General features: G+C 39.1%; 2 protein-coding genes across 2 annotated transcripts in view; both read right to left on the minus strand.

Annotated features, from left to right (window-relative positions):
• Positions 1–908: 908 nt before the first annotated feature.
• LOC117816649 (histone chaperone asf1b-B-like) lies at positions 909–10,903 on the minus strand. Its single transcript, XM_034689012.1, has 4 exons — positions 10,581–10,903; positions 8,342–8,457; positions 8,023–8,199; positions 909–2,972 (listed from the first exon to the last, which is right to left on the minus strand). The coding sequence occupies exons 1-4, from the start codon at positions 10,687–10,689 to the stop codon at positions 2,775–2,777; spliced, it is 600 nt and encodes a 199-aa protein (XP_034544903.1). The 5' UTR covers positions 10,690–10,903; the 3' UTR covers positions 909–2,774.
• Positions 10,904–13,597: 2,694 nt separating this feature from the next.
• The window catches only part of LOC117816012 (complement C3-like), a 44,943-nt gene continuing 32,108 nt past the window's right edge, over positions 13,598–26,432 (minus strand). The window contains exons 23-43 of the mRNA XM_034688063.1: positions 25,539–25,602; positions 25,350–25,439; positions 25,056–25,262; positions 24,856–24,931; positions 23,329–23,485; positions 23,148–23,243; positions 22,722–22,872; positions 22,447–22,532; positions 22,195–22,272; positions 21,951–22,106; positions 21,721–21,783; positions 21,310–21,391; positions 21,092–21,140; positions 20,843–20,933; positions 20,668–20,757; positions 18,894–18,996; positions 17,665–17,754; positions 16,997–17,089; positions 15,440–15,523; positions 14,058–14,190; positions 13,598–13,841 (exon numbers count right to left, since the gene is read on the minus strand). Coding sequence (XP_034543954.1) covers positions 13,700–13,841; positions 14,058–14,190; positions 15,440–15,523; positions 16,997–17,089; positions 17,665–17,754; positions 18,894–18,996; positions 20,668–20,757; positions 20,843–20,933; positions 21,092–21,140; positions 21,310–21,391; positions 21,721–21,783; positions 21,951–22,106; positions 22,195–22,272; positions 22,447–22,532; positions 22,722–22,872; positions 23,148–23,243; positions 23,329–23,485; positions 24,856–24,931; positions 25,056–25,262; positions 25,350–25,439; positions 25,539–25,602 — 2,181 coding nt within the window. The 3' untranslated portion in view covers positions 13,598–13,699. The remainder of the gene's footprint in view (positions 13,842–14,057; positions 14,191–15,439; positions 15,524–16,996; positions 17,090–17,664; positions 17,755–18,893; positions 18,997–20,667; positions 20,758–20,842; positions 20,934–21,091; positions 21,141–21,309; positions 21,392–21,720; positions 21,784–21,950; positions 22,107–22,194; positions 22,273–22,446; positions 22,533–22,721; positions 22,873–23,147; positions 23,244–23,328; positions 23,486–24,855; positions 24,932–25,055; positions 25,263–25,349; positions 25,440–25,538; positions 25,603–26,432) is intronic.

A 26,432-nucleotide genomic window follows, 5' to 3' on the forward strand; every position in this document is an offset into this window, starting at 1 on the left:
CAGCAGATACCTGAGACCCTCATCCCTGCAGGAAAGGTTTGCAGGTGTTTCTAACTGTAAGCTTAATTTGCTGAAAATTGGAGTTTAAAAGGGAATAAAGGCCTATGTTAAAAAAAAGGGGAGGCTATAAATAGTTAACACAGCCCCCTCCTTGATTATGTAAAATGATCCATAACTACTATCACTGCTCCAACCTGAGAGGGACATTCAGCAGGTTCTGAAAATTAACATGCAGCTTTGAGCAATTATTTTCACTGCTTGTTTGACCTGGTGCAATCACTGTCTGGTTTATTGTGACATTTCTTAAAATACACATCTAAGGTGCTGCTTCTGCATGGTTGTCACCCTTAAAGTGTAAAGTCAAATGACACATCCTTGCATCTGAAGAGCTGGAGCAAGCAAATCATGTTTTTTTTTTTTTTAATAAATAGACATAACTCTAATTATTTGCTTTATTAGCATAAATCAGTCTCTCATTTTCAGTCTGCAGCTATTTGAAGGGTGGCACATCAACCCTGAAGCTCCATGCATGTGTACTTTTAACATGCCAGAGTCTTTCTAAACACAGGAGACATGTGAGCAGCAGACTGAGCTAACAGATGGATGGAGGAGTTAGTCTCTTCTACTAAGGAGAGATAAAATGGGTGATAGCAGACAGTCCCCCCCCCCCCTCCCTCCTTCCCTCTTGTGCTGCAGTTTCCTAGCAACATGAGACTGGAGTGAAAATGGCGGCGTGATACTGCTGAATTTTATGAATGAAATTGAAGAAAAAAAGAAAGAAGAAGGAAGGAGGCAGAGTGGAGGCCGATGTGCACACCCACACACACACACGCTCGCTTCTGTTGCTTTTCTTCAGTCCTCACTGGTGCGGATAGAAACTGTGGCTATAACAAGAAAGCATCACAGAATCAACCAAAGAAACTTTATTAACAAAACCACGTCGATACAAATAGTGAATATAAAGTAAGCACAAAAAAAACGTGTTTTCTTATTTAACACACAATAAGCGCTGGGAAACCATTATTTACAGTATGCTCACATCATCCGGACGATTCAACTGCAACATGACATCATGCACCTTTGTCTCTTTGTGTTTGAGTACAGACCCACATGTAAAGGAACATGTAAAACAGCTGGGTCCTGTTATGGAAGCATGATTATGGAGTTGCATGTATAAGGTAGCGCTCAGGCTAACAGTAACGCTGCTTCTTTTAACAGGAACCTGAACAATGCCTGTGTTTTTAAACGCAGAGGTAATCCAAGTGCTTTAAATTGATGTCAAATGAGACAAACCTGCAGAAGTATTAAGTGTAAGCAGCAAATGCTGCATCTACTTGGAGTGGCATTGCTTTGATCTGTGCTTAAAGGGATAGTTCAGTTTTTCTGCAGTGGGGTTGTGAGACTCTTGTCACAGTAAGTGTGTTGGCCTTCTGGGATGTTGGTCGGCTCGGCTCCTTTGTTGAGAAAGCGGCCGGAGTGCAGGAGCAGAGGCCAGTCTGTCAATCAGCTCTACCACAAGAAACACATGACTCTTGGTGAAAGTGAACTCTATTTGGAATTTTTCAACAATTTACTTCGCCATCAGGGAGCAGATTTGTTTTTGCAATACTCTCTGACGCTGCAGCGCACTAATCCGCCGTTGGGATCAGCAGGCTTCGAAAGAGAAAAAGATACAATCAAAGTAAAAAATGAGCCGGCAACATGACAGCAACGATGTCATGCCAACTACTGAGGACGCAGACTCAAGAGGCCGAAGGAGAGCGGGGGTAAACTTCTGTGCGAATGCAAGTGCATCTTCAAAGTAAATGTTTGACTCTAACTGGTTTTTATTGCATAATGCCACAACCCATCGTATGCATGAAATGTTAGCTTTATCACAGTGTTAGCTGCAGAAGGGGAAGACAAACAGCCGAGCTGAAACAAACTCTGCAGCCCTGACTGTGTCTGCTGGGTGATCTTGGGCATTTGATGCATGAGATGGTGTCAAACTGAGATGCAAAAATATCTAAATCACGACATATCTGTGACACCAAACTAGATGATGAGTGTTGCTGCAGGCAGAAGAACCCAATAATGTGGTGTCAAAGAATAGTGCACAAATAAATGGGCTTTCTGACAACATAGTGAAGCTGAGAAACTTAGCGGAGCGCTCACTTATGGAGAATAGTGCCTCGGTTGGAGTTATTTAAAATTAGCTTAAATACGTGGTAGATCTGACTCCAGCTGTGGCGGTTGGTACTCCGGGAGCTTTCTTGACAAAGGGGGCCAAGCTGACCGGCTCCTCGTGTCTATTAAGCCACAGGGGGAGCCGGTCAGCCAAGCTGACCGGCTTCCCCTGTGGCTTAATAGACATAGGGGGAGCCAGTCAGCCAAGCTGACCGGCTCCCCTTATGTCTTGACTCAAGCTGACTCAGCTTGAGTGATTACCCTCACTAAAAACCCTGAACTGTCCCTTTAAGAGGACAAAATGAACTTCACAGAGAGGGAACCAGCAAGAAAATATCTGTTATGATCTCGTGAACTCCTCTGGCTCGGCGTAAACGTCATCAGACACAGAGAAAGTGAAATAAGGCAGAGTTGGTAGTGCAGATCTGTGTGTGAAAGGCTTCCTGTCAGATTCTTCCCTCATGAGTTTGCTGTATAAAAATAAAAGCCCTGTTTTCTGTAATTGTCCATGTTGTGGGTGGATGTGTCCGTGGCCTCCTTGTCCGTATGTGTTTGTGATGTTTTAAGAGACGCAGAGCTTCCGGCCCATCGTCTCAGTCCGTTGATTCTTACATGCAGTCCATGGAGTTGTCCGGCATCAGTCCAAGAGGGGGCATCTTTCCCGGTAAACAGGCCGGGGGGAGCATGCCGGTGATGTTGGGGGACGGGTCGACGTTCTCGCAGTCCTCCATCTTGTCCGCTGAGCCCTCCCAGTTGATGTGGAAGCGGGTCACTCGGGGGTTGGAGGCCAAGATATTTCTCTGAAGCTGAGAGAAAGAAAGGAGTGTTGGTGTAATTTAGATGTCAATGTTAATATAGTCCAAATCAGCGAATGACAACGGGGCCTGAAGTCAAGCTATTTGGAATAACGGGGGCTTTAACTCGGGTCTTCAGACATTTGGTTGTTGAGAGAAAAGCGGGACTGTTGCAAAAAAGGGTGAAAAAAAAAGAGCAGCAGAGTTTTTGGTAATCCAGCTTTAAGCTGTGAATCTCTCAATCTCTTCAAAACCCAACTGAAAAGTCTGCTAAAGGACACTCAACACTGCAACCACTGATTTGATACTTTTAACTTGATATAAAGTACTGTGTTTGTTTTTGTTTGTTTGTTTGTTTGTTTGTTTGTTTGTTTGTGTGTGTGTGTGTGTGTGTGTGTGTGTGTGTGTGTGTGTGTGTGTGTGTGTGTGTGTGTGTGTGTGTGTGTGTGTGTGTGTGTGTGTGTGTGTGTGTGTGTGCAAGCCAGCGTTTTTTCAATGTGATGTTTTAATTGTGACCTGCCAATGGACTGCAGATGTAAATTAGCTTTAAGCTAACTCTGGTACAATGCATCAGATGTAGGGATGTACATTTTAAGTATTTTCCGTGATCGAATTTTGGAAATGTTAACGATCAATTATCGATTAATTGATTAAAAAAAAACGTTATTATTCTTACGTCAAAAACAAGGCCATATACGTTGTTTTTCCCCTAAATTGTATTTTCTACAGCAACAAAATGCATCTAACTGACGGGATTGAATACGGGTACATGTTTGACACGCAGAATATCAACGATCAGGCTCATTAAAATATTCTCCGCGGACATAGTCTTATAAAGTGAAGCCTGAGACTACTAACAGAAGCATACTTCAGACTCGCAGTGTCCAGTTTGCTGCCTACTCGTTCTTATTGAGAAAAATAAACGTGTATTCAATCAGGTGTCAGCCGGGAACGCAACCGGGTCACTATCCAGCTGCAGAAAAGCCCAGACGGCTCTGATGTTGCTGCTCTGCAAACATAGTGTACCTGAATTTCCCACCTGTCTGTTGCCTTCGTATCCAAAGGAGGGAAATATCCAGTTGTCAACCTTCGTGTCTTTGTTGGCAGAAGTTTTGTATTGATCCTCTTTAAAAAAGCGCACGTGGAGACCTGACGCGCGCCGCAGCCGCCAGCTGAGCGTCTCCGCTGTGCTCAACACCATTAAACAGCTGATTCACATCCAAACATGCCTTAAACTTAAAACACCTCCCTGATAGCTGAGTGTAATATGAGACCACATGATGTTTGTTCCACGTGACGGAAAATTGAAAACAAAAATGCGTGTTTCGAGTAAGTTCTTAACAATCAATTAATCTATAATCGATTAATTGTGGTCATCCCTAATCAGATGCTGACATTTATGTTAAATATAGTACATGGTCCCTTTACAAATAAATAAAAAATAAATAAAGCCTTAAAGAAACTTATGGAATAACATGAAGAGAATCAAAGGGTCGTCACCAAACATGGTGTTTGAAAGAAGTACAGACTCTTTATGCACGTTTAACACTTCCACGCAGTGTTGTCAAATTAGTGACTTTGTCTCTACATTGAGCCAGTTTACAAACCCCTATAGCCACCCTTTTTCAAAAAGCGACAAGCGACAAATGTAGTGACTTTTTCTGGTGTTAAATGGAGACTTTTGGAGACTGACATGAAAGCATGTATCGTTCTTACTCTACTCAACGAGCAATGGATGAAGATGTGAGTCCCTCCTAGCTGCATTCAGAGCAGGGGACGTTCACCCCTCTGCATTCAGACTGTTAATGTATCACGCATGTACGAAGACACCGCTGGCTGATCCCACCTCTTCTTGGTCCATTTAGATAGTTAGTGTAGATTGTGTTTCAACAATAAACATCTTGAAAATGTTATGGTTGAAAAATGTAATGTTTTACTTTGATTTGTTGTCGGCTCCTGAGTGTAGTTATAAACTATGGGGCGTCGTTTGTAAAGTTGTGCACACAGAAAATAACAGCTACAATTCTCCACAGGTAGCTCCAAAACGTCATACAAATGTTGAGTGAATTTTTAAAGTTACTTTTTTATCACATTTAGAGGAATATTTGTGATCTTCTTCACATTTAGTTTTGTTGTGAAAAATATATATTGAGTTAAAATCACTGTTAAATCCAAATGCTAAATATAAATCTAAATGTAAAATATAAATCTAAATGTTGAATATAAATATAAATGTTGAATATAAATGTAAATGTTAAATATATATCTAAATGTTAAATATAAATGTAATTGTTAATAAATATAAATTTAATATTCCAGATTTATATTTAATATTTATATATATATGCTTGTTGCAGATGAACTTCATATTCACAGTAAAATATTTTACAAATATCATAACTCGAGTCACTGTCAATCTTAACATCATACAAAACTACAGTATGCCAATTAAGACAACTATTCATCAGCATGCATGGTCATGCTGTACCCCCCCCAAAAAAAGGGAGCAACCACATCATGTGCTGGTGCGACCAACTGAGAAAGTTGGTAGCACCAGTGAAACCGGTGGAAAAGTGGAGAGGCTGACATTTTTTCAGGAATCCCACGGGTCACAGGATTCCCGCGGGATGGGAGTCAAATTTGCTATTAATCAACTGATTGGGACGGTACCGGATAAAAAAGTTAACGGGAGCAGACAGGAGCAGGAAGGTCTAGAGGGACTGTTGTTAAGTCTTGCTTGTGACAGCATGAAGTGTTCTTGGTTCATTGTGTGTAAACTGTAAACATTAGCTCACAGTTTACACACCTGCACCACCAGGTAACGTCATAATCTCTCCTGCTCTCCAGTTTAGCTTTGAAGTTTCACTGTTTTTTCCTCCGCTGCATTAAATCTCCTTTTCCTCTGTAAACTCTGGCTCATAAAAGGTGTCCACGTGTGTCCGCAGTAAACGGCATGACATCGGCACGGTCAGAATCCCTCATTATTAAGTTTAGTTGCATTTTTATGACTTTGAAGCTGCAGACCTGAACAGCTGATCGATGCGCTGCAGGCGGAGGAGCACCTCTGTGTTGCATCCGCAAATAATGCAAAAACAAACGGGTTATCTGATGTGACGTGAAGTGCTGACAAGAATCAGAAGTGGAGCGTACACCTAAACCAAGATGAGTGCTCGGGTCTTAGTTTTCCAAAACTCAGGTACAGTATGTGAATTGTGAAGGTAATGCCTTTATGCACTTTTGTTCGTTGAAGTACGTATTAACTAAAGGCTAAAAGAAGAAAAAAAATGGGAGCAGTAAAGGAGCGGGAGTCATTCTGAATGGGAGCGGGATGGGAGTCACTTCACCGGGAGTAGGACAGGACAGGAATTTTTTCTGTGGGAGTGGGATGGGACAGGAGTGAAAATCCACTCCAGTGTCACCCTTTAGTGTAGAGCCCTGTTAACAGTGGGTCCTTTATAGAGGTGAGGGGTTAATTGGTTGTAAATATGGCACATTAGAAAGACTCCATGACTCAGATATGTTCCTGCACCGACGCTGAGTACATGCCGAAGTCATCTGTAATGTTGCTACGGTTTGAAAGCCGAGGATGAGATGTGCTGGAAGCGGAAAAACTCACAGCTCTGAGCTAATCTGACTCGCACACTTGGTAGTGAAACTGTCAGAGACTACAGAAAATCCCATTCCCGAAATTGTCCCCTATATTTGCAGCACTGCTTTCTTTGAAAATGCAGCTGGAGCAAAAGAACAGTCTGTCTGTCTCCGTCTGTCACACTGTGGGAAAATTGAGTTAGCGAGGATAAAAGTATGGCGTACAACTTTTAGTCAATGCCATGAATCAAAGTTTGCCTCAAAGTGTACGCAAAAGAAACCAGACACTTTTAACTGCCTGTCTGTGCCTGGAGGGGTTTTTATTAGGGATGCACCAACCCGATCCTGGTATCGGATATCAGCCAGATCGGACTCAAAAAGCTAGATCGGATATCGGTGCCAAGGGGCCGATATATAGTGCCGATCCATATGGCAGATCTATTCATCTCAGTTCTATGCTTCTCTGTGTTTACAACAGCCATGTGCGTCTCCTAATTCATCAGCGCCAGTCGGTCTGTGCATTTTTGCCCGCATGATGGAGGATAACTACAGAGACTCTGCAGATTCGGTGGATGTCACACTTCTTTTGCTAACAACTCCGCCGGAAACTTGCAACATGTGCAGTGCTAATGTTTCGACGGATGACAGTCGCACTGAAAAATATAATGGGAGCCCAAAGGAAGAAGTTTACGTCAGCTGTAGCTAGGGGTGGGAATGGAAAACCTGATCCGACTTAGAACCGGTTCCAATTGATCAATTCCATTAGAGTTGTACACCTCAAATGTCATAGAATCTTCTAACAATTAATTTCCCAGCAAGACGTCACGTCGCGGTACGCTGCATTACATCACACACTGCGACGCAGAACTCCTTCAACCACGAGGAAACAAATTAAAAGTATTTTCCTCCAGGCTCCAGGGGCCACGTCCAGACTCACGCAGCCGAAAATGAGGCACCAAGAGCGGGTAAAATACCTCCGGGATGACCCCCGGAGGAGAGGCGTCTTTCCTCTCCAAATTCAAAGTATTTTCATCCAGGCTCGAGGGGAGACGGAGTCCTGAGGGAAATGCTACATTCAAATTCATGCTAGTTCTGGCTACTAACCCTAGCTTTAAGCATTTCAGAGCTGATTTTAAGTAGTTGATGTTAAAAATCTGAAGTAATTATTTTAAGATGCTTACAGGATCAGGGATGAATGTATGCAGGTAACACATACACATGCAGTGTGTTAATATTAAAACAAGTTGGAGAATAATGCACAGATAAATTGGTAGGACAGTATCTAAAACTCTATAAATAGAGTCATCACTTCTTTAACCACAGGAGATATTTATTAGATCTAAATGGTCTCTGTCATGTGTATCATTGAGCAGCAGAGGGCAGTAGAAATCAGTGTGAATAGAGCCTTCTCTCGGGCTTGGCCCCTGTAATGTGTGGTATGCAGGCTGCTGTGGTGTGTTTGTGTTTGTCTTACCTGAGCGTAATCAGGTTTAAGAGGAGGGTTCTCTCGTAGTTCTGGGTCTGTGTATTCATTGTTGACGTAGTAACCAATGCGGATGAACTCCTGCCTACAGTAGGTGCAGGTTATAAGGACCACAGTGACTCCGACAGCATCAGTCTCTGGAATCAGCCCGGTGTTGGGAGCGTCAGCCTGAGCCGGGAGCACAGAAAGCATGAGATCAGATCAAATTAACCACACATTCATTCATGGAGCTGTTACTCTGGTATTGTTCTGTATTCTGCAAATATTCTCAAAGAGGATGACAGGTAGCATGTGGCCACAGATTACTCACCTGAAACACAAACATGTGTCTTCCAGCCGGGACCGGGCCGACAAGAACAGAATCCAGCACCTGGTCGTATTCTTCGCTCTCAGCTGAGCCGACATAGATGATCTTCCACTCCAGATCTGCAATCACACAAACAGAAGTGAGACTTAGAAGGGTATAATTCAATCTGCAAGGCATATCACTTACACACAGGGAACACTATCAGCAAATGTGGTTTTCTTTTTACAAAAGAGAAGGGGTGTTGACAACAGAGATAGATAGATTCATCAGGTGTAGGGTTGCAATATTATTTTCAAAGTTGGAATCTATCCATGGGAATTAACGTGAATAAACCAGGAGTTTACTAAATTGAAGGTTGGCTCTTAACAGGGAACTTAAATATAGTTGGAGAAAATATATTTTAGCATAATCCTGACTAAAACAACCAGATTTCATGCAAGTACAGTTGAATATCTCTGCTATTCCTCAATCACATGCATATAGCACACTGCTTACTGCAGGGCTATTGAGACCACGCCCCCTACATGCACTGTGCATTCCTCCATCATATGAAGCACAGATGATCTCTAGAATCCAGCAGAGGCTAGGCTTGAGAAGCTTGAGGGAGGATACTTTTTTGTTTGCATGTTGAATGGGACTTTGTTGGAGGGAGAGCGGCTCTTTTCATTTAACATTTTGAATGGGACTTTGTTAGGATTGTATTTTTGTTAATTTTTGAATGGGTTGGGTTGGGGAGATGAGTAATATTTAACTAAACATTCATGTTTTTGTTCTTCAATGAAAGAATTGATTGTTCAATAAAATATTTAACACTTGATAAAGTTCTACTTACAAATACATCAGTTTTAATTGTATTATTTTGAATGGATGTCTGCTTATAACAAAACAAATATTTATGCTTGGATATGATACCTTTCCATTAAATTACCCTCAATTCCCAGTTAACTCCCATAAATTCTAATGGAAAGTTTCCAATTTTGAATATTTCCAAAATCCCCCAGCTTAACTTCCCATGGAAATTTACCACCCCCTTGCAACCCTAATCAGGTAGATTATTAGCATTTTAAAATAATTAGAAACAATTGATAAATGTGATCACAAGGTGCTTTTGTTGTCTTTTCTATAAAGATCAATCATTTTTCTGATCAGAAATGACCAACTATCAAATTTAAAAAGGTAACAGGCTAGTTTTTGGTATAAATTCTGTTATGATGTGTAGAATAATGCTGTTTACTTTGACATCTAAAATAAATATCAGTCATGTTTTGAAATCCAGAGCATAACCCAATGTATTTTTCTATTCCATTAATTTAAAAATCCATCAAAGACATGTTACTGGCTTATGTAACAATGTATATTAGATTAAAATGTGCATGGAAAGTGGAATAAAATCTAAATATTTAACCTTTATTTTTATTTAATAATTATGAAAGGCAATACATATATTCAGAGGTCCCTTGTGACAATATTTTAATCAGCCAAATACTTTTAAAAATTGTTAAATTATTAGTTATTTGCAGCCGCAGTGATATCTCAGCTTTATTTATATAGTACCTTTCATACATATAAACATGCAGCCCAAAGGGCTTCACAAAATAACAGGCAGAAATCAATGGTAAAATTAATAAAAGCATTATTATAAATAAAATACGTAAAGATGAAATAAAATAAAATCAACACAGTAAAATTAATAGAATAAGTAAGAGTGGAAAGAAAAGTTAAAAATAAGATAGCAAGATCAAATGAATAAAAGAAATAAATAATTAAATAAGATAAATAAATGTTGAAGCAATGGTTAAAATAATAATGTTTAATCCGTTTTCACAGTATAAACATGTATTTCCTTCTCCTCTGCAGCACATGCCTCACACCGCTTCCCTGTTGTCTTCTCCTGCAGTTCGCGGCAACTCATCGAGCTTGTCTGTTGCTACAGTAACAAAGCTGTAAGAACCAATCAGCTCCTCGGGGAAACCTCCACGGACCAATCACCGCGCAGAGGAGGCGGGGCTCCGAGCACAAACGCGCCAGCGCCAATTTTTAACTACATGTCATATGAAATATCTCCCAGGTCGAGCTTTTCAACGTTATAAGTGAACATCAGATGATTAATAATTATTTAAATCTAACTTATAACCCTACGATGGATAAGTTAATGTTGTTAAAGCACACAGGACCAGGAGAGAGGCTACAATTTAACATTTTCCATACTGGACATATGCATGACAGTTGATACAAAACTCACCTTCCGGTAGATCCTCCATGCATTCAAAGGTGATCTCAAACTGAAACGGGTTCCTAAACGGGCTCGGGTTGTCCAGCACAGCAACATTTAACACCTGAACCTTGGCCATTGTAGGAAATGTTCAGAAGCAGCTCGACCTGGAAACTTTGAGGTTTTTCTGTTGACCGAGTTTACGTCCTGAGTTAGATTAATCTCTCAGAGTGGTTTGTTAGATTTAATGTAGCTCGCCTGCAGGAGTGTTGGTCTGCGTCTGTCTCCTTTACAGTCCGAGAAACACTGAAAACATGATTACCCGGCGGCTGGAGGGACGGAAGTGCGTCACGTCGTCTTCTTCGGCGTATTTATTTACTGCAGACTACACGATGCCTCCTGGCGCACTGCTGCCCCCTAGTGTTCAACTGTGAAATAGGTCAAAAATCCATACTTGAAACCACAATATAGTTCTCATTTTCACACTATTTTACACAGTTATAAAGGTTTCTTTTCATACCAAATTAAGTCTAATATTTGTTCCCTCAAAAAAACGATAGGATAAGATAAGATAAGATAAGATATATTTTATTTGTCCCCCGTTGGGAGAAATGTATTTTGTTATAGTAGCTTACAACATGGGACAGGGGAATACAACAATGTACTAACATAGTTAATGTAGTAGATGCAAACTCTACTGATAATGATAAGTATCCTCTATAATAGGGGTTCTCAAACTTTTTGGGGCCAGGGACCCCTTAAGGCGTTTCTCAACCCCAGGAACTTTACCCCGGAACTAGGGACTTTACCCCTGAACTACGTGCGTTTTGACCGGGGGAACCAGGGTCTAAATTTTGTTCAGGGGTAGATAATCTCCTCCCTGGAAAGCCCCTGCTTGGGGGGTAGTACTTTTCAAAGGTCCTTGGACTTTCGGTTGAACGTAACAGTGTTTGTGGAGTTTACACAGTTGTTGAAATACAGAGGGAGTTCCTGGGAATGCATACTAGTTTAGTTTTTTATTAAGATTTCAAAATATTACTTAATACTTTTTTTTTCTCCATACGTCATTGGTCCTGATTTGCACAATCTACCCGGGATTTCAGCCCACGGTCGAAACGCAGACAACAATGGGAGCACAGGAACCTTTTAGTTCAGGGTAAAGTAGAACTCTTGGTCGATATGCACCTTTACAGGTGAGAACTTTTTCCCCTCATAATTGTCACATAGATTAAGCACATGCTTACTACCATTTGCACTCTTTATGCCCCTGGATCGATTTGTATTGTAAAACTTATCAATCAAAATACTTCAGACCTGCTCCACAGTGATAAACAGATAACACTTCATGTAAAATACCACTTGTATATTTTAAAAAATTCAATTTGACCCCTGGCTGTTTTAGCTGTTTAATCCTCCTGTTCTGTTCATTTCTCTGGAACAGCAATAATGTTCCTGGGTCATATTCAATTATCCAAAAGTGTCAGAACCCCAAAAAATCCCAATACAAATTTTTTTAATCTATTTTTTAACTCAATTTCTTACCATTTAAATCAAGATTGGGTCCATTGGTGTTCTTTGATTCTCACAGATCATGGTTCAATGAGGAGAACTCGATTTTCATTAAAATTCATGTTAAAACTTTTTTTAATGTACATTGGAAAGCCCTAAATCTAAATACAATAGTTTCACATGACATAGATTTTTGTTTATTTTATTTTGAATTTTGTATTTTTTATGAAGTGATGTTGATAAATTAACACAACTCCTCTTCTGTCACATGCTGCCCATATTTTTAAGCTGCATTTAGCTGGTTTGGAAGGCATATATTAACTAAAATAGACTTTAAAAAGGGTCAATTTGATCCGCAACATAACAGGAGGGTTAAAACACAAGAAATATCTGGGGCGGCAGTAGCTCAGTCTTGGCTTGGGAACCGGAGGGTCGCCAGTTCAAGTCCCAGTATGGTCGAAGTTTGGCAAGTGGACTGGTGGCTGGAGAGGTGCTGGTTCACTTGCCTGAGCACTGCCGAGATGCCCTTGAGCAAGGCACCGAACCCCCAACTGCTCGGGGTGCGTGGTTGATGGCAGCATCCTCACTCCGACATCTCTCCCTGCATGTTTGTGCATCAAATTGTATGTATATACCAAAAAACTGTGTGTGTAGCATGACCAAAAAAATAATAACACGAGTGGAAAAATGTAATCCCCCCCCCATGGGGATAAAAAAAAACGTTTCTTCTTTTTACACATATTTGTTTGGTTATTTTTGGATGATACTGAGATCCCTATAACATACAATTTTATTATCTAGAAAAACCTCCCTCTGCTTTAAGGCCCTAACCTGACACCACCATACCTGTCGTTCTGTGAGAACTTCTGATAGTTCAAACACAAAGGACAGGGGCCAGATCTTTCCCATGAGAACATTGATATTTGCTGTACTGTGGAGTTGGAAATATTGTCCTGTGAAGACATTGATGATTCACACAACACAGGGGTGGAGCTGACATAGAGAAGTATGCACAGCTCAGTAAAATTTGAGGATAACAGGAAGGTTAATCATTTCAGCTGGTCACCTGTCAGCATGAAGCCCACAAAAAGCACTTTACTGACTGAATATACTTTCTTTCTCAGGTTTTTTTTTAATCTATGCACTGTCACAGAACAGTATTTCATTCCACTACGTATGCAAATACTAGAGGAAATGACAATAAAATTAATCTTGAATCTTGCATGTGTGTTTCTGCATGTATCAAAGCCCTCGTGATGGAGTTCCTGGTGTAGGATTGAAGTGATAAAGGTACGTGAGGATGTCCTGATTTTCTGGTATCCCGGAAACAGCCCAATACCAAAAGCAGAACAGGGATCGGAAACGAACGGCTGCTGAAAATCTCCTTAACTGTGTAACGAGCACAAGAGCATGTGTTGTCCTGTGGATGTTTGCCCATTTTACTGTCTTAACAATGTGCCAATAAGCGAAAAGGATCCAATATGCAACATGAGTGTAAGATAGGGCCACCAAATCAAATAAATCAACAATGCTAAGGCCAATTTTGCACGCCTGATTTTATTCCACACAAAGTTGTACATTTAGGGGAGTACTGCAAAACAAAAGCACTTAAAAAGAGCTTTTTATCGACTCCTGTTTCGTTAATGAAAGCATCCATCGGTTTGGTATCTATCAGACAGGTCCTTCATGCCCTCACAGGTAGGTCTGTGTTCGTCAGTCTGACACTCGGCATCTGTTGGCCAGTACTCGACCCAGGTGTTTTCACCAAGTACGTACTGAGACCTGAAGAGAGATTAAAAAAACAACAGGTGTGTTGGTGTGAAATAAAGAGTCTCAGAAACACTTAGATGTGTGGACTTAATTGGTACAAACATTTTTGAATTAGAGCAGTAGGAAGAATAAAAAGTAGAGTAACAAGAAGATTGTTTGTAGACAGTTTTAGGAGGGCAACATACACAACTCATAACATCACACAAGATACTAGAGAAGCAAACATACCATTGTCTTTTGATATCTTTGGATGCTCCCATGATTAAGTAGCTTTTTCCTCTTGTCAAACTTAAAGCTGATCTGCAGTGTGGAAAACTGAGGAATGTTCGCAGCATATTAAGAGGAGCCACGTCGGTAGTTCCTGTTATTCAAATAAAGAAGGAGGAAATAATGAAATAAAAGACAAACAGCTTTAATTCATAAGCAATGCTTTTCCACTCATTCACACATTTTCTATCAATTCATGCACAACAGTTTATATGCTTTCCCAAAAACAGAATCTCAGTGATTCATTTATCGCCTCTTTAGGAAATATTTATTAACAACTCAAAGATTATGAGACGCCGTTTGAGAGTTGTACAACCTGAAAATATCAGCAACAATTCTGCACATTAAGCTAAATGTTCAAATGTTGTGTGCATTATGAAAAGTCACATTTTTTACAAATTAAGAGGAATATTTTAACATCTAATTTTGTTGGGACAAATATATTTTTTTGTTAAAAATCACTCTTAAATCTAAATGCTAAAACTAAATCTTAATGTTAAATGTTAAATCTAAATCTAAATGTTAAATCTAAATGTTGATTATCTAATTATTATATAAAAATCTAAATGTTAAATGTACATCAAAATGTTAAATCTAAGTATTAGATATACATCTAAATGTAAGATCTAAATATTAAATATAAATCCAAATGTTAAATATTAAATATTAATCTAAATGTTTAATGTTAAATCTAAATGTTAAATCCAAATGTTAATTATAATCTTAAATCTAAATCTAAATGTTAAATTCGATGTTAAACATAAATCTAAATGTTAAATCTAAATTTTGAATGTTAAATATAAATCGCTTTATGAAGCTTTTATTTTGGTACTTCTGCTAGGCGGCATTGTGAATATACATATTAGCTAAACATTTAGGTTTGCAGAGCAACATTTAACATTTATATTTAACATTTAACATTTTGATTAAACATTTAATATTTAGATTTATATCTCACATTTATATTTAACACTGCTTTTAACTTCAATATATTTGTCACAACAAAAACAAACTGGAAAAAGATCAAACACTTTGCTCTAAATGTGATAAAAAAAGTAACTTTTAAAAATTCAAACTGTGTTTTTATGAAGTTTTGGAGCTAAATGTGGAGAAATGTTGCTGCTATTTTCGTTGTGAACAACTTTACTTTACATCCTCACTGAGCTCTAAATCCCCTCTTGTCTAACATTACATCTTAGTGAGATTGAAACACTGCATGTGTGGCATTAAGTACTCCTAACCCTCTCATATATATGTCTTTCTAGAGTTTCCTGTCTGTCTAATAAAAACACGTGGAGATAAATGGAAAATGAACTTTAAGGTTAAGAGAAATTCAAACACACCTTCTTTAATGACTTGAACGATCCGTGCGGTGTAAACGTCCGTGGTAAAAGACTCGGCTAAATCTTCAACAGTGATTTTGTACACTAGGAGGAAACAAGATGCATATTGTTAGACAATTTGCACAAACACACAGAATGCTTGTTCATGTGTCACTGACAGTGTTGGAGTCACACGTTACAAAGTAAATCAGACGACTTTTCTGCTGTAATGGAGAATTCGTTCTGTAGTTAAAGTAATCTGTTGCAGAGAAAAAAACAAACATATTGTCCTTTTGTCACCGCAGAAAAGAAAATCCCTGATGTATTTGCACTGAGTCTGTTTCCCTCCTGCTTCATGTCAGCTCTGTGTACCGGCGGGAGATAAACAGTCAAGTGTGTCAGTGTGCATGGTAGCGAGCTAATTCAACTAGTGCTTGAGTGAGATGGCAGAGTAGACAGCGTTTACTTTTTTTTTTGAGAAAAAGGACCAAGAACAACATCAAGGTTAAATGTAAGATGTGCCTGGAGGACAGAAGCTAGACCTCTATTTCAAGTTTGAAGAAGAATTTGCAAATTAAACATAGCTCTGCAATGCTCGTGGCAAGATGCCGTGGATGCCTCAGCTCCAAAACAACAACAGCTAGCTTTGAGTTCAACTAAAACAGACACTCAGAGGGAAACTAGCAAGCAAGGAAGTACTGATATCAACGGGTGAGTCTCCACCTTTCATGCTGATTTAACAATTAACCATCATGCTAAACAAGTCAGAGGTTTTAAGGGGGTTACTCTCAATAAATCAAAAAGACTGTATTTGTAAAGTGTGTTTCATACAATGACATTGTATGTCAAAATAATATAGAATAAATTAAAAATACAAAAAAATAGGAAGACCCCCCCCAATCCCCCCATCCCTATCCCAACCCCAGCCCAGACCCCAAAGCCATCCCACAATCCATATGTTAAGTTAAGAACATGATATACAATAATAATAATAATAATAATAATAAAAATAGAATATATAAAAAAACAAAAAAGAAGTTGTTGAACAAACTGAGGAAACGCTGTCATGATATCTTAATTAGGAAACACTGGAGGAAAAACAAGACATTAAAACTCAACACAGGACATTAAACTCACCAAAATAAAATACATTAATAAGATAATAAAACACTAAAATTTTAAACCATTAAAAGAAAATAAGATGCTACAGAATAAATGAAAAAGAATAAAATATTAAAATGCTGAGAGGTAATCTGTAAAGATACGATCAAATTAATATCTTATAAATAATGAAATAATCCACAATAAATTAGAATAAATAAATACATTAATATATGAATAAATAAAAATTAACTGAACTAATAATGTATGTGTGTCTTTGATCATTTAAAGTGAGACAGTATATACTTAAAAAGTGACTAAAATTTGAACTAGATAATAAATAAATGAAGTAAGGTACTCGAACATGTGACTTTTACTAATAGTTATAGAAGGAGTGTAACATGACCCTATTTAATGGCAGTAATCTTCTGACGTAATGAGTTACTTCAATAAGCAAAGTAACAAAAACACACTTACCGAAATCTATTTTGCTGGTCTCTGTGAACTCGCAAGCTTTTTCAACTCGCTCATCATTGCTGATGTCCCCCTTCCTCTGCATGCTACAGTTTTCTGCAAATACACAGTAGACATAAACAAAAATGTGACGGCTCCAGTTCTTCCAAGACGTTACCTACATGTGCTTGTTTCCTGTGTTTTGCACGCTGTTTTATTAAACTTCATCTATTACATCAAAAATCAAACCTGCATAGAAACTAATGAAACTAGTGAAAGGTTGCAGGGCAGTCGCTTCAGGCACAAAAATCTTCATTAGCAGAAGAAAACACAGGAACATGTTACCTCTTCATGTGAGGCATGCCCCTTCACTGTCTGTATTAAAGAACAAATTTTTATTCCTTCAATACTTTGGACTGAGTCTGAGCCGGATGTATAAATGAGGTTCAGGTCAGGTTTAGAGTAGGAGCCAGGATGTCTAAGAGAGACGCTAGTTATCAGTGCTCCACCTGCCTCACATGAGCAGGTGTGTCACTGCAGTATGATAGGTGAGCTGGTGGTGTGCTTACCCAGCAGCCATAAATCCATGATGAACAGATTTGACTGTGTTTCTTGTAAGTTTATCTTGCAAATATCTCTCATGTTCAAATCTTATACAGAGAACCATTGGAGTGGCATTTGAGTCTGTTTACCTTCAGCACATGTACATTCATCATTCCTGCAGAGCCTTAGTAGCTCTCCACTTCTCCTCTGTGGATGGTAGAACTTCACGCAAGGTTTCTCTGCAGCATAAAGGAAAAACAAAGAGTTACAAAACTGAAGATGACGCTTGAACACACTTCATGGAGGAGGTTAAAGGATCTGATAACGGCTGTCAGGCTGTTTGAGGGGCAGCAGGGGTGAAAACAAAAAAGGCTCCTCCTTTCAAACCCCTGCTCTGTAAAAATGAAAACTTAAAATTGTTGCAAACTACATCAAGTAGTTATCTCAACTACCTGTATTAAGTGTGTTGTGTTAAGTTGGTCTCATTTCATAAGTTAGGTTGGCTAAACTTGAAATCATGGGTTTGAGGCGAGGCTAAATTATTTGAGTATGCTTCAGGCAAAGAATGGAGTCTCCAACTCAAATCTACAGGGGTCTTCTTCACTTTCAATTCCCCACATGTGGCGCCATCTTTCCTCTCCTGTGTGGATTTGATAACCTTAAAGGAGAGTATTTATTTGAGTATTGTATTGAAACTCTAGCTTTACAGTTGGTCAGTTGATGGTGAGTTGATTACCAGTTAATGTCACTTTAATTTGTTTAGTTAGTTTAATAAGGCATGGTCATTACCGATAGTTAGCCGCTTTGAATATTAGCTAGCTACCTTACAGGTGTGAAAACCTTGCAGTAACATGCAGTAACAAAGGGACATTTTCTGAACAACAAATAATAAGTTGGCACAACTTTCACTTCTTAGTTTGTAGAACTCAAAATGTTAAGTTTCACTACATACGAATGATAAGTTACCTCAACAAAAACTAATCAGTTGGCTCAAATGTAAGATTTCTAGTTCGCATCAAAACTCAAAAATCTAGTGCAGACAGTTGCCTTTAAATTTTGAGTTTTCACAGCTTTTCGTTGTAGTTCTCACAGCTCCACGTTGGGGTCTTGTCTCACCCTTTCAGGATTCTATTTCCCTGAGTCACCTGCTAACCATACATTATCCCTTACTCACAAGATTGCTTTGGTGAACATACAGCATGCTCATACACGCACATAGCTATGTTCAAAGAGCTCCAGTTGCTCCTTAACAAAGCTCGTTTCAGTACTTTACAGGTAAACTGTTTGGAAAGGTGGTGAGAAACAAATCTCTTTACAGATCAGCTTTGCCGTCACATGCCTGACGCTGGATCCGCCTCTGAGTGTCTCTGATACTCACTTTCATAGTACTCATACACAGACACAGCAGCTGGTTGTAAAAGGCCCACTTTCATCTTCTGATGAATTCTAAAGGTGATCTCCTCTATCCGTTGGTTCGAAACCTGAAAGAAGAAGTCAAGCACAAGTGCAGTATGTTAGGTGTGTGGGAAGAACACGTACAACATGTTTCTGTCCAGACAAAAGCAGAATTAGGGGTTAGGGTTAGGGTTAGGGTTAGGGTTAGGGTATGGGGGCTTCTTTTAGGCATGTGATTGAAAAGCCCTGTAATGTATCAATGTCAGGTTGATTTCTTTCTCAAAACCAGCATATTACTCAGAAAAAAAGAGAGAAAGAAAAGTTGAAGATGAACTCTGCTGTCTATAGTCACACATATTGGGTTAACATGTCACCTGATAAACTGGAACTTCCTGTCACAGCTGGTGAGCCTAATTTCACACTCATGCATGGAGGTTGGGTCCCAGCTTCCAAGGGCAGGTACTCCTAAGTACTCTTTGCCTACAGGTGAGGATCTTTGCAGGGTCATGTGGGGCTAGTGAAAGAGTTCCTCCCTGGCCCCTGCTAACAACATGTTAAGGTGCATTTCGACCAAGAGTTCTGGGGGCTGAAAGACCCCAGAACTACTTTAACCTGAACTAAAAGTTTCCTGTGTCCCCATTGTTGTCTGCGTTTCGACTGCAGGGTTGAAGTCCCAGGTTGTGCAAATCAGGCCAGTGACGTATGGAGGAAGAAAAAGTAAATGCACTACACCACCAGACCAGTAGAGGGCAGTAAAACAAAGACGAATGCCATTCATCACAGATGACACCATAGAAGCAGACGGACAGGCAGGTTTCATTATGAGCAACACAACAGTTAGCCTGTTAGCATGAAGAGACTCAGCTGGCGCTGTTTTAGATGGTGCTATATTTCATCACAGATGGATTCACTGAATCAACACAGCTTTAAAATCCTTTTGAACTCAAAAAGCCGTGGCAGAGCTGTGTAAACTCCTCACCCCTCTCACCAAACCCAAGCACCGAACCTGGGGGGACAGGGCCTTCTCTGTTGCTGCCCCCACCCTCTGGAACTCTCCCCCAACACCTCAGATTCTCTCCCTCACTCACCAAATTCAAATCCGGACTCAAAACACACCTATTTACAAAGGCTTTTAAACTATAATTGATTGATTTTTTTTTCTTGTTTTGTTTTATTTTGCTGCCTTGCTTTTCTTTGCTTTGCTTTTTTTCTTTTTTGCACTGTTTTCCTTTGCTTTTCTATTGTATAATTTTATTTTTTCCTGTAAAGCGCTTGGAGAATCTTTTAAAGCGCTTTTATAAATAAAATGTATTATTATTATTATTATTAAACTCCACAAACACTGACACGTTCAGCTGAAGGTCTCCAGTTTACAGGGTCACTTTAAAACTGTAACACCGGGAGAGACACATTCACGGTGGGCTGAGAGAAGACTACTGTTACAAGCTGCTAAATCAAGAGAATCACAGCTTCTTCTTTTGAAAAGTACACACATATACAAAAAAGATAGAACAAATAAAAACTAATGAAAGAAAGAGAAATCAAGTGAATCACAGATGTGTGTGATGTTATTGTGGAATAAACACACTGTGGTTAATCTACCAATCAGACACGTTCAGCATTGCAGGCCCCGCCCCCTGAAAGTCCTTCAGGAACCGTACAACTGCTCTTGTTGTTATTGTTTTTTCTTGTCACTGGATCGCTAATTGTCAGATATACAAATGAATAAAAACAGAGTTTAGAGAACATTATCTTACCTTGTCCAGGTAAATGATGACGTTGCTTTTATCTGACAGCACAGTGTTTATCTCATACTTTTCAATGGTGCGGGCATGTCCTTTAGACAACTAAAACACATGCAAACAAAAATACTGTTAATAGAAAAAATGAGTACTTAGTTTGTTTCTGCATTTTTATGTATTGAATATTTACTGAGTTAAGGTCTTTTGTGTTGGCGATGAAGCCAGTTGGTAAGCCAATGTCCAAGATTGACATGGTTGAACTGCGGTCGGGGTCCTTAAAGCTGCACGGAACAGACGGAACAATCCAAATAATGATATAAGAATGTTAAATATGTGAAGAAAAGACAGACCTTTATCAAATGGGCACACGGGGAAGATTTAGAGCTTTAGAGTCATGTTTCTGAAACACTTGTTGGAATGATCTCTTGATAGTACTTACAAAACCTCAATGCTCAGCTTGTAAATCATCTCATCATCATCTAGTGTCACTGCAGAGACAAACATTTCATGATCTCATGATTTATGTTCATCTGTTTCTTGTAAAAATGAAAATACTTGGTGGCAAAATCAGGAGGAGTAATGAGCAAACAAAGCAAGAAATGAATATCAAGATTAAAAAAAAAAATGCTATCATTTTAAGCCAAATCAGAATGTTACCTGGAGTTGTAGTCACTGACAAATTAAACTTCTGGCAGTCATTCTCCTTTTCTTTAGGAAAGACATAATACAACGACACCATCTGAGAAAAATGTTAAAAAAAACATGTTCTTAAAAAAGTGACAAAACCATCAAATCAATTTCATGCCATGAAATGACCTTCCCACTGTTGTGTTGTTGGCTTTGCTGCCACCTGATTGTACCAAACACGTGTATTTTGATATTTACTGATAGTTGCTTAAATATTTGGAAGCTCAAACGGTAAAGGACTTGTCCCAAATAAACCAGTTACTGTTTTAGCTGAAAAAGTATTACACTATCTGAAGATGACAATTAAAAATTCACTACGTTCTTAAGATGTTTTACAGTTAAGAAAGATAAGAAACGATAACAGAATAATCTTAAACTTACTTTCAGTGTTGCTTCCCCGACTCCTGAGGCAATGACCTGTACATCTTGGTTAATATCGTTGAACTGTTGAGATATAAAATATGCACACATGCAGTCACAGGAAAGCATCATTGACTGGAGTCTTTAGAAACAAACACAAAACACTAAGAAGAATGCTAACATAGGGCCACTGTGCTGCTATGCTACTTATTAGCATTTACCAAATGATGTTTTTCGGGGTGTGTTCTTACTTTAGAGGTTCTTGTGGAAAACTGGTTTCCCTTGTTGAATTTCAACTTCTCAGACAGTGATCTGCCCGGCAACAAGAGGTCGACATTCAGATCATACTCTGGTTCCTCAGCCATAGCCCAGTAGCTAGCTACAGCCTGGTATACCATTATAGTAGCCTGAAGAAAGGGCAAGATCGACTCAGTTCACACAGTATTGTAAAAGAAGAAGAGAAGTGAGAGACGCATCCAGACTGACAGGAGTTACCTGAGTTGATCCATATCCACCGTTCACCTTGCTCTGTTGTGAGAACCATCTGACCACTGGTTTGGCTTTTTCAAATTCCTTCATTAATAGGGGGCAAGAAAAGAGTTTAGATAACTGCATGTGTCCCTTTATTGGCCTTACAGAGTTAGTATTTTTAACTGGACTGAATTATAACTGCCAAAAACAGCTTTAACACCTGACCTTCTGAATACCAACATACAGTATTAACACATCTCTGCAGGATGGACTCACCTTGGCCTTGACCAGAGCAAGAAGAGCGTAAGCTGTAGCCTCCAGTTGGTATTGATGTGCCGTAGATACAGGCCAGTGGGACGAGTCTGCACACAAACACACACGCATGCACGCACGCATGCAAGCACGCACGAACACACACACACACACACACACACACACACACACACACACACACACACACACACACAGACACGCCGGTCACTCCCTGTCAATACTACACTGGATTTGTGACATTCTTCATGTGCTGGATTAAGTCAGGATATTCAGGATACCTTGAGAGACAAACTTGTAGAGAACCTCCAGATTCAGCTTCCCTTGATTAGCCAGAGCGTATGATGATATTGCAACAGCATATGGGTTGGTGAGTCTGTGCAGATGCGTCTCTATGTAGGTCACTGCTTTATTTATGCTGCTGGGCAGACTCTAGACAGAAGGATTAGACATCCAATGAGTAGTAATAACCATGTTTTCTTTCAGATTTGTGAAAATCTACAGAGGGTAAAAAGTAGAAGACTCAAAGAGTTTTATTGGGTTGATGGTGGTTGATTTTTCCCCTTTGTCTTTTATTATTTCATTTCTTAAATTGTGATTTTCTGTATTAAGAAACTGTCAAGTGAGCCATTCACAAATGCAAGAGGGAGAATTTATCACAGGATGTAAAAGAAGAGTGTAAAGGAGAAGATTAGTGTTGTACTCACATTAACGGTGTCAGAGCATAATTCACGACTCTCCTGCATGGCAATCAGGCAGAACGCCGTCATGGAGACATCTGAATTTGAGCCGAGCACACCACCCTACACATGCACACACACAAAAGTCTTTGTTATTGTTATTGTTTGCCTGTTTGTCTAAATGTAGATTTGAAGTCAGTGAACGTACACGCATTTCTCTACTGTACACATATCCAGTTTCTGTAAACAAGCCATTTGGTTGCTGCGTGAGAACGAGAAACTTGACAGCATCACAGATCACATGGTTTTGCACTTTCACCAGATTGCTGGCCATGGCAAACACCTTGACCACATAGGCTGTTAACCTTAAAAAAGAGAGGAGAGGTGGTTTACAGAATCGCCTTTGGATTATGAATTTGTGTACAACATTGATCTGGTACTCTTATGGTTCACAGAGTTTAAACATATTGGGCGCCGTTTCTAAAGTTGTGCACACTGAAAAAACCCCAGCAACAATTCTCCACATTTAGCTCCTACTAATGGCCCAACATACAAATTTACACTGCCTTCTATAGTGAAAGTACCAAAATAAAAGCTTCATAAAGAGATACAGATATCCCAACCATAGTCGGTCAGTACTGGCTCCTACGGGTTACTAGCCGGTCTGCCCACCTTGAATGGTGGAAAGGCAGTTTTAGAGGACAAATAAGAGATTTCACAACGAGACAGAACTGACCCCGACTATTGAACGGACAAGCTGAGTTGCTATTGCTAAGTCTGTATCTCTTTATGAAGCTTTTATTTTGGTACTTCCGCTAGGCGGCAGTGTGAATTTGCATATTAGCTAAATATCTAGGATCGCAGAGCAACATTTAACATTTAGATTTAACATTTAACATTAAGATTTAACAATCAACATTTAGATTTAACATTTAGATTTAACAATCAACATTTAGATTTAACAATCAACATTTAGATTTAACAATCAACATAAAGATTTAACATTAAACATTTAGATTTAACATTAAAAATTTAGATTTAACATTTAACATCTAGATTTAACATTTAGATTTAACAATCAACTTTTATCTTTAACATTTAGATTTAACAATCAACATTTATCTTTAACATTTAAATTTTAGATTTAACAATCAACATATAGATTTAACATTTAACATTTAGATTTGACAATCAACTTTTATCTTTAACATTCAGATTTAACATTCAACTTTTAATATTTAACATTTAGATTTAACAATCAACATATAGATTTAACAATCAACTTTTAACATTTAACATTTAGATTTAACAATCAACTTTTAGATTTAACAATCAACATTTATCTTTAACATTTAAATTTTAGATTTAGCAATCAACATATAGATTTAACAGTTAACATTTAGATTTAACATTTAACATCTAGATTTAACATTTAGATTTTAGATTTAACAATCAACCTTTATCTTTAACATTTGGATTTTAGATTTAACAATCAACTTTTAACATTTCACATTTAGATTTAACAATCAACATTTATATTTAACAATCAACATTTATATTTAACAATCAACATTTAAGATTTAACAATCAACATTTAGATTTAACATTTAACTTTTTTGTACATACGTTTTTATGACGTTTTGGAGCTTAATGTATTTTCAGTGTGCACAACTTTTCAACTGGCACCCCTTATAAGACATCCTTGTTTAAGTTCACGAGTGTTTGGATTCCTCACCAAGAACTGCCTTGGCGACTCTCAAACACTGCAAAAGACCCGTCATGTTTACGGTATCTCAGCTCAGCCTGGTAGCCTGTACATGAACAAAACCAAAACATTTAAACTGCAAATTCAACTTTCTACTGTGTCAAGAATCCTGTAACCTGCTCATAAGTCAAACAAAATATCCGGTACATGCACTAACAAATAAAGCCCACCATTTTTGATGTGCCGGAGGGCTTCATCACGTTTCCCTAAGCCTGCAGCTTCCCATTGGTCGGTTGTGTCCAAGTATGTGGTAGCAATGACAGGAAGGGTCATGGAGGCCGCGTTTTGCTCTCCACAGCCGTAGGGGGCTCGGATCAGAGAGGCCATAGAGTTCCCGCTGATGGCGCTCTCCAATAATGAACTTATGTGCTCTCTTCCTGCGTGGACAAAAAGGCCCCCAGAGGATGTTAATGTCATGTTCAGTTAAAAAGGAAAGACTGAAGAGTTGAGGAGTTTGGTATCACCTGTCACAGAGATGAGTGTGCTTGTTTCTGTCCCTGGAACCATGTCATTGAGAGGAATGTTGCTGTTCAGGGTTACTTCTTGTGTATTATCTGAAAGGAGAGATTGTTGGTGAGTTGAGGTATAAGCAAACACAAAAAATAAAAGTGACCTTTTATAATAACTTTAATCTACTTCAAAGTTTAACTTACCTAAACCTCTTTCAGCTGGGTGTAGTTTGATCACTTTAGGTGATTTTACCAGGACACCTTCAGACTGGAAACACAGCGGGAAGAAAATATGTTTGCATTTTAAACAAACAAATGAACACAATCAGAAACGAGCTGTGGGATCATCTTCAAAGTATTTCCTGCATATATCTACTATACTCAATGTTGGATGCTGGATTAAGCCTATTTTATAGTTCTGCGTCGCTCATGCGCAGCAGTGGTTGAGACGGACGTGAGCACTGCCTAGGTGTGCGTCGATGTGTCTGCAGTACTACGCTGAAACGGAAGCGATTCACTGTAGTCCATAACAATTCATCTTTTTGCACTGTAATCAGAGACTCCAGTCTGCAGTTTAGTCCTTATCTTTAACAGACAAAGAATCATCATGTTTATGAATTAAGTTTTATTCTGCTTTGTCGCTTCAGTCTGTAATTATCCTCCATGCTGCGACTCATGCAGCTCCCCACGTGTGCATCTGTTTTTCCTTTTTTTGCGGCTCATGAAAGTGAGGTGAGAGAGAGAGAGAGAGAGAGAGAGAGAGAGAGAGAGAGAGAGAGAGAGAGAGAGAGAGAGAGAGACGGATAGAGAGAGAGAGAGAGAGAGATAGAGAGAGAGAGAGAGAGAGAGAGAGAGAGAGAGAGAGAGAGACAAACAGGGGGACAGACAGAAAGGAAGTGGGGTTGATGACAGTGTACTAATACTTTGTTTTATAGGTGTTTGTGTCAGAATAGTCAGCCCCTATTTCAGCCTCGTACTACAACTCATTGATCTGAAGCAGAGCGAATGGAGAGCCTGACCCCCAATTTTCACAGGATGCGCCACGTTACGGCTGCGACACAGCTTTGCTCCATCCGAGGGCTTGCGCCCTGGTCCACA

This window comes from Notolabrus celidotus, chromosome 7 (assembly GCF_009762535.1).
Source record: "Notolabrus celidotus isolate fNotCel1 chromosome 7, fNotCel1.pri, whole genome shotgun sequence".
NCBI lineage: Eukaryota > Metazoa > Chordata > Actinopteri > Labriformes > Labridae > Notolabrus > Notolabrus celidotus.

Coding starts and splice junctions, on each gene's coding strand:
- LOC117816649 (XM_034689012.1), bottom strand. CDS start 10,689: ATGGCCAAGGTTCAGGTGTTAAATGTTGCTGTGCTGGACAACCCGAGC. Junction 8,458..10,580: donor CATGGAGGATCTACCGGAAG/GTGAGTTTTGTA, acceptor GTGTGATTGCAG/ATCTGGAGTGGAAGATCATC. Junction 8,200..8,341: donor GACACATGTTTGTGTTTCAG/GTGAGTAATCTG, acceptor CTCCCGGCTCAG/GCTGACGCTCCCAACACCGG.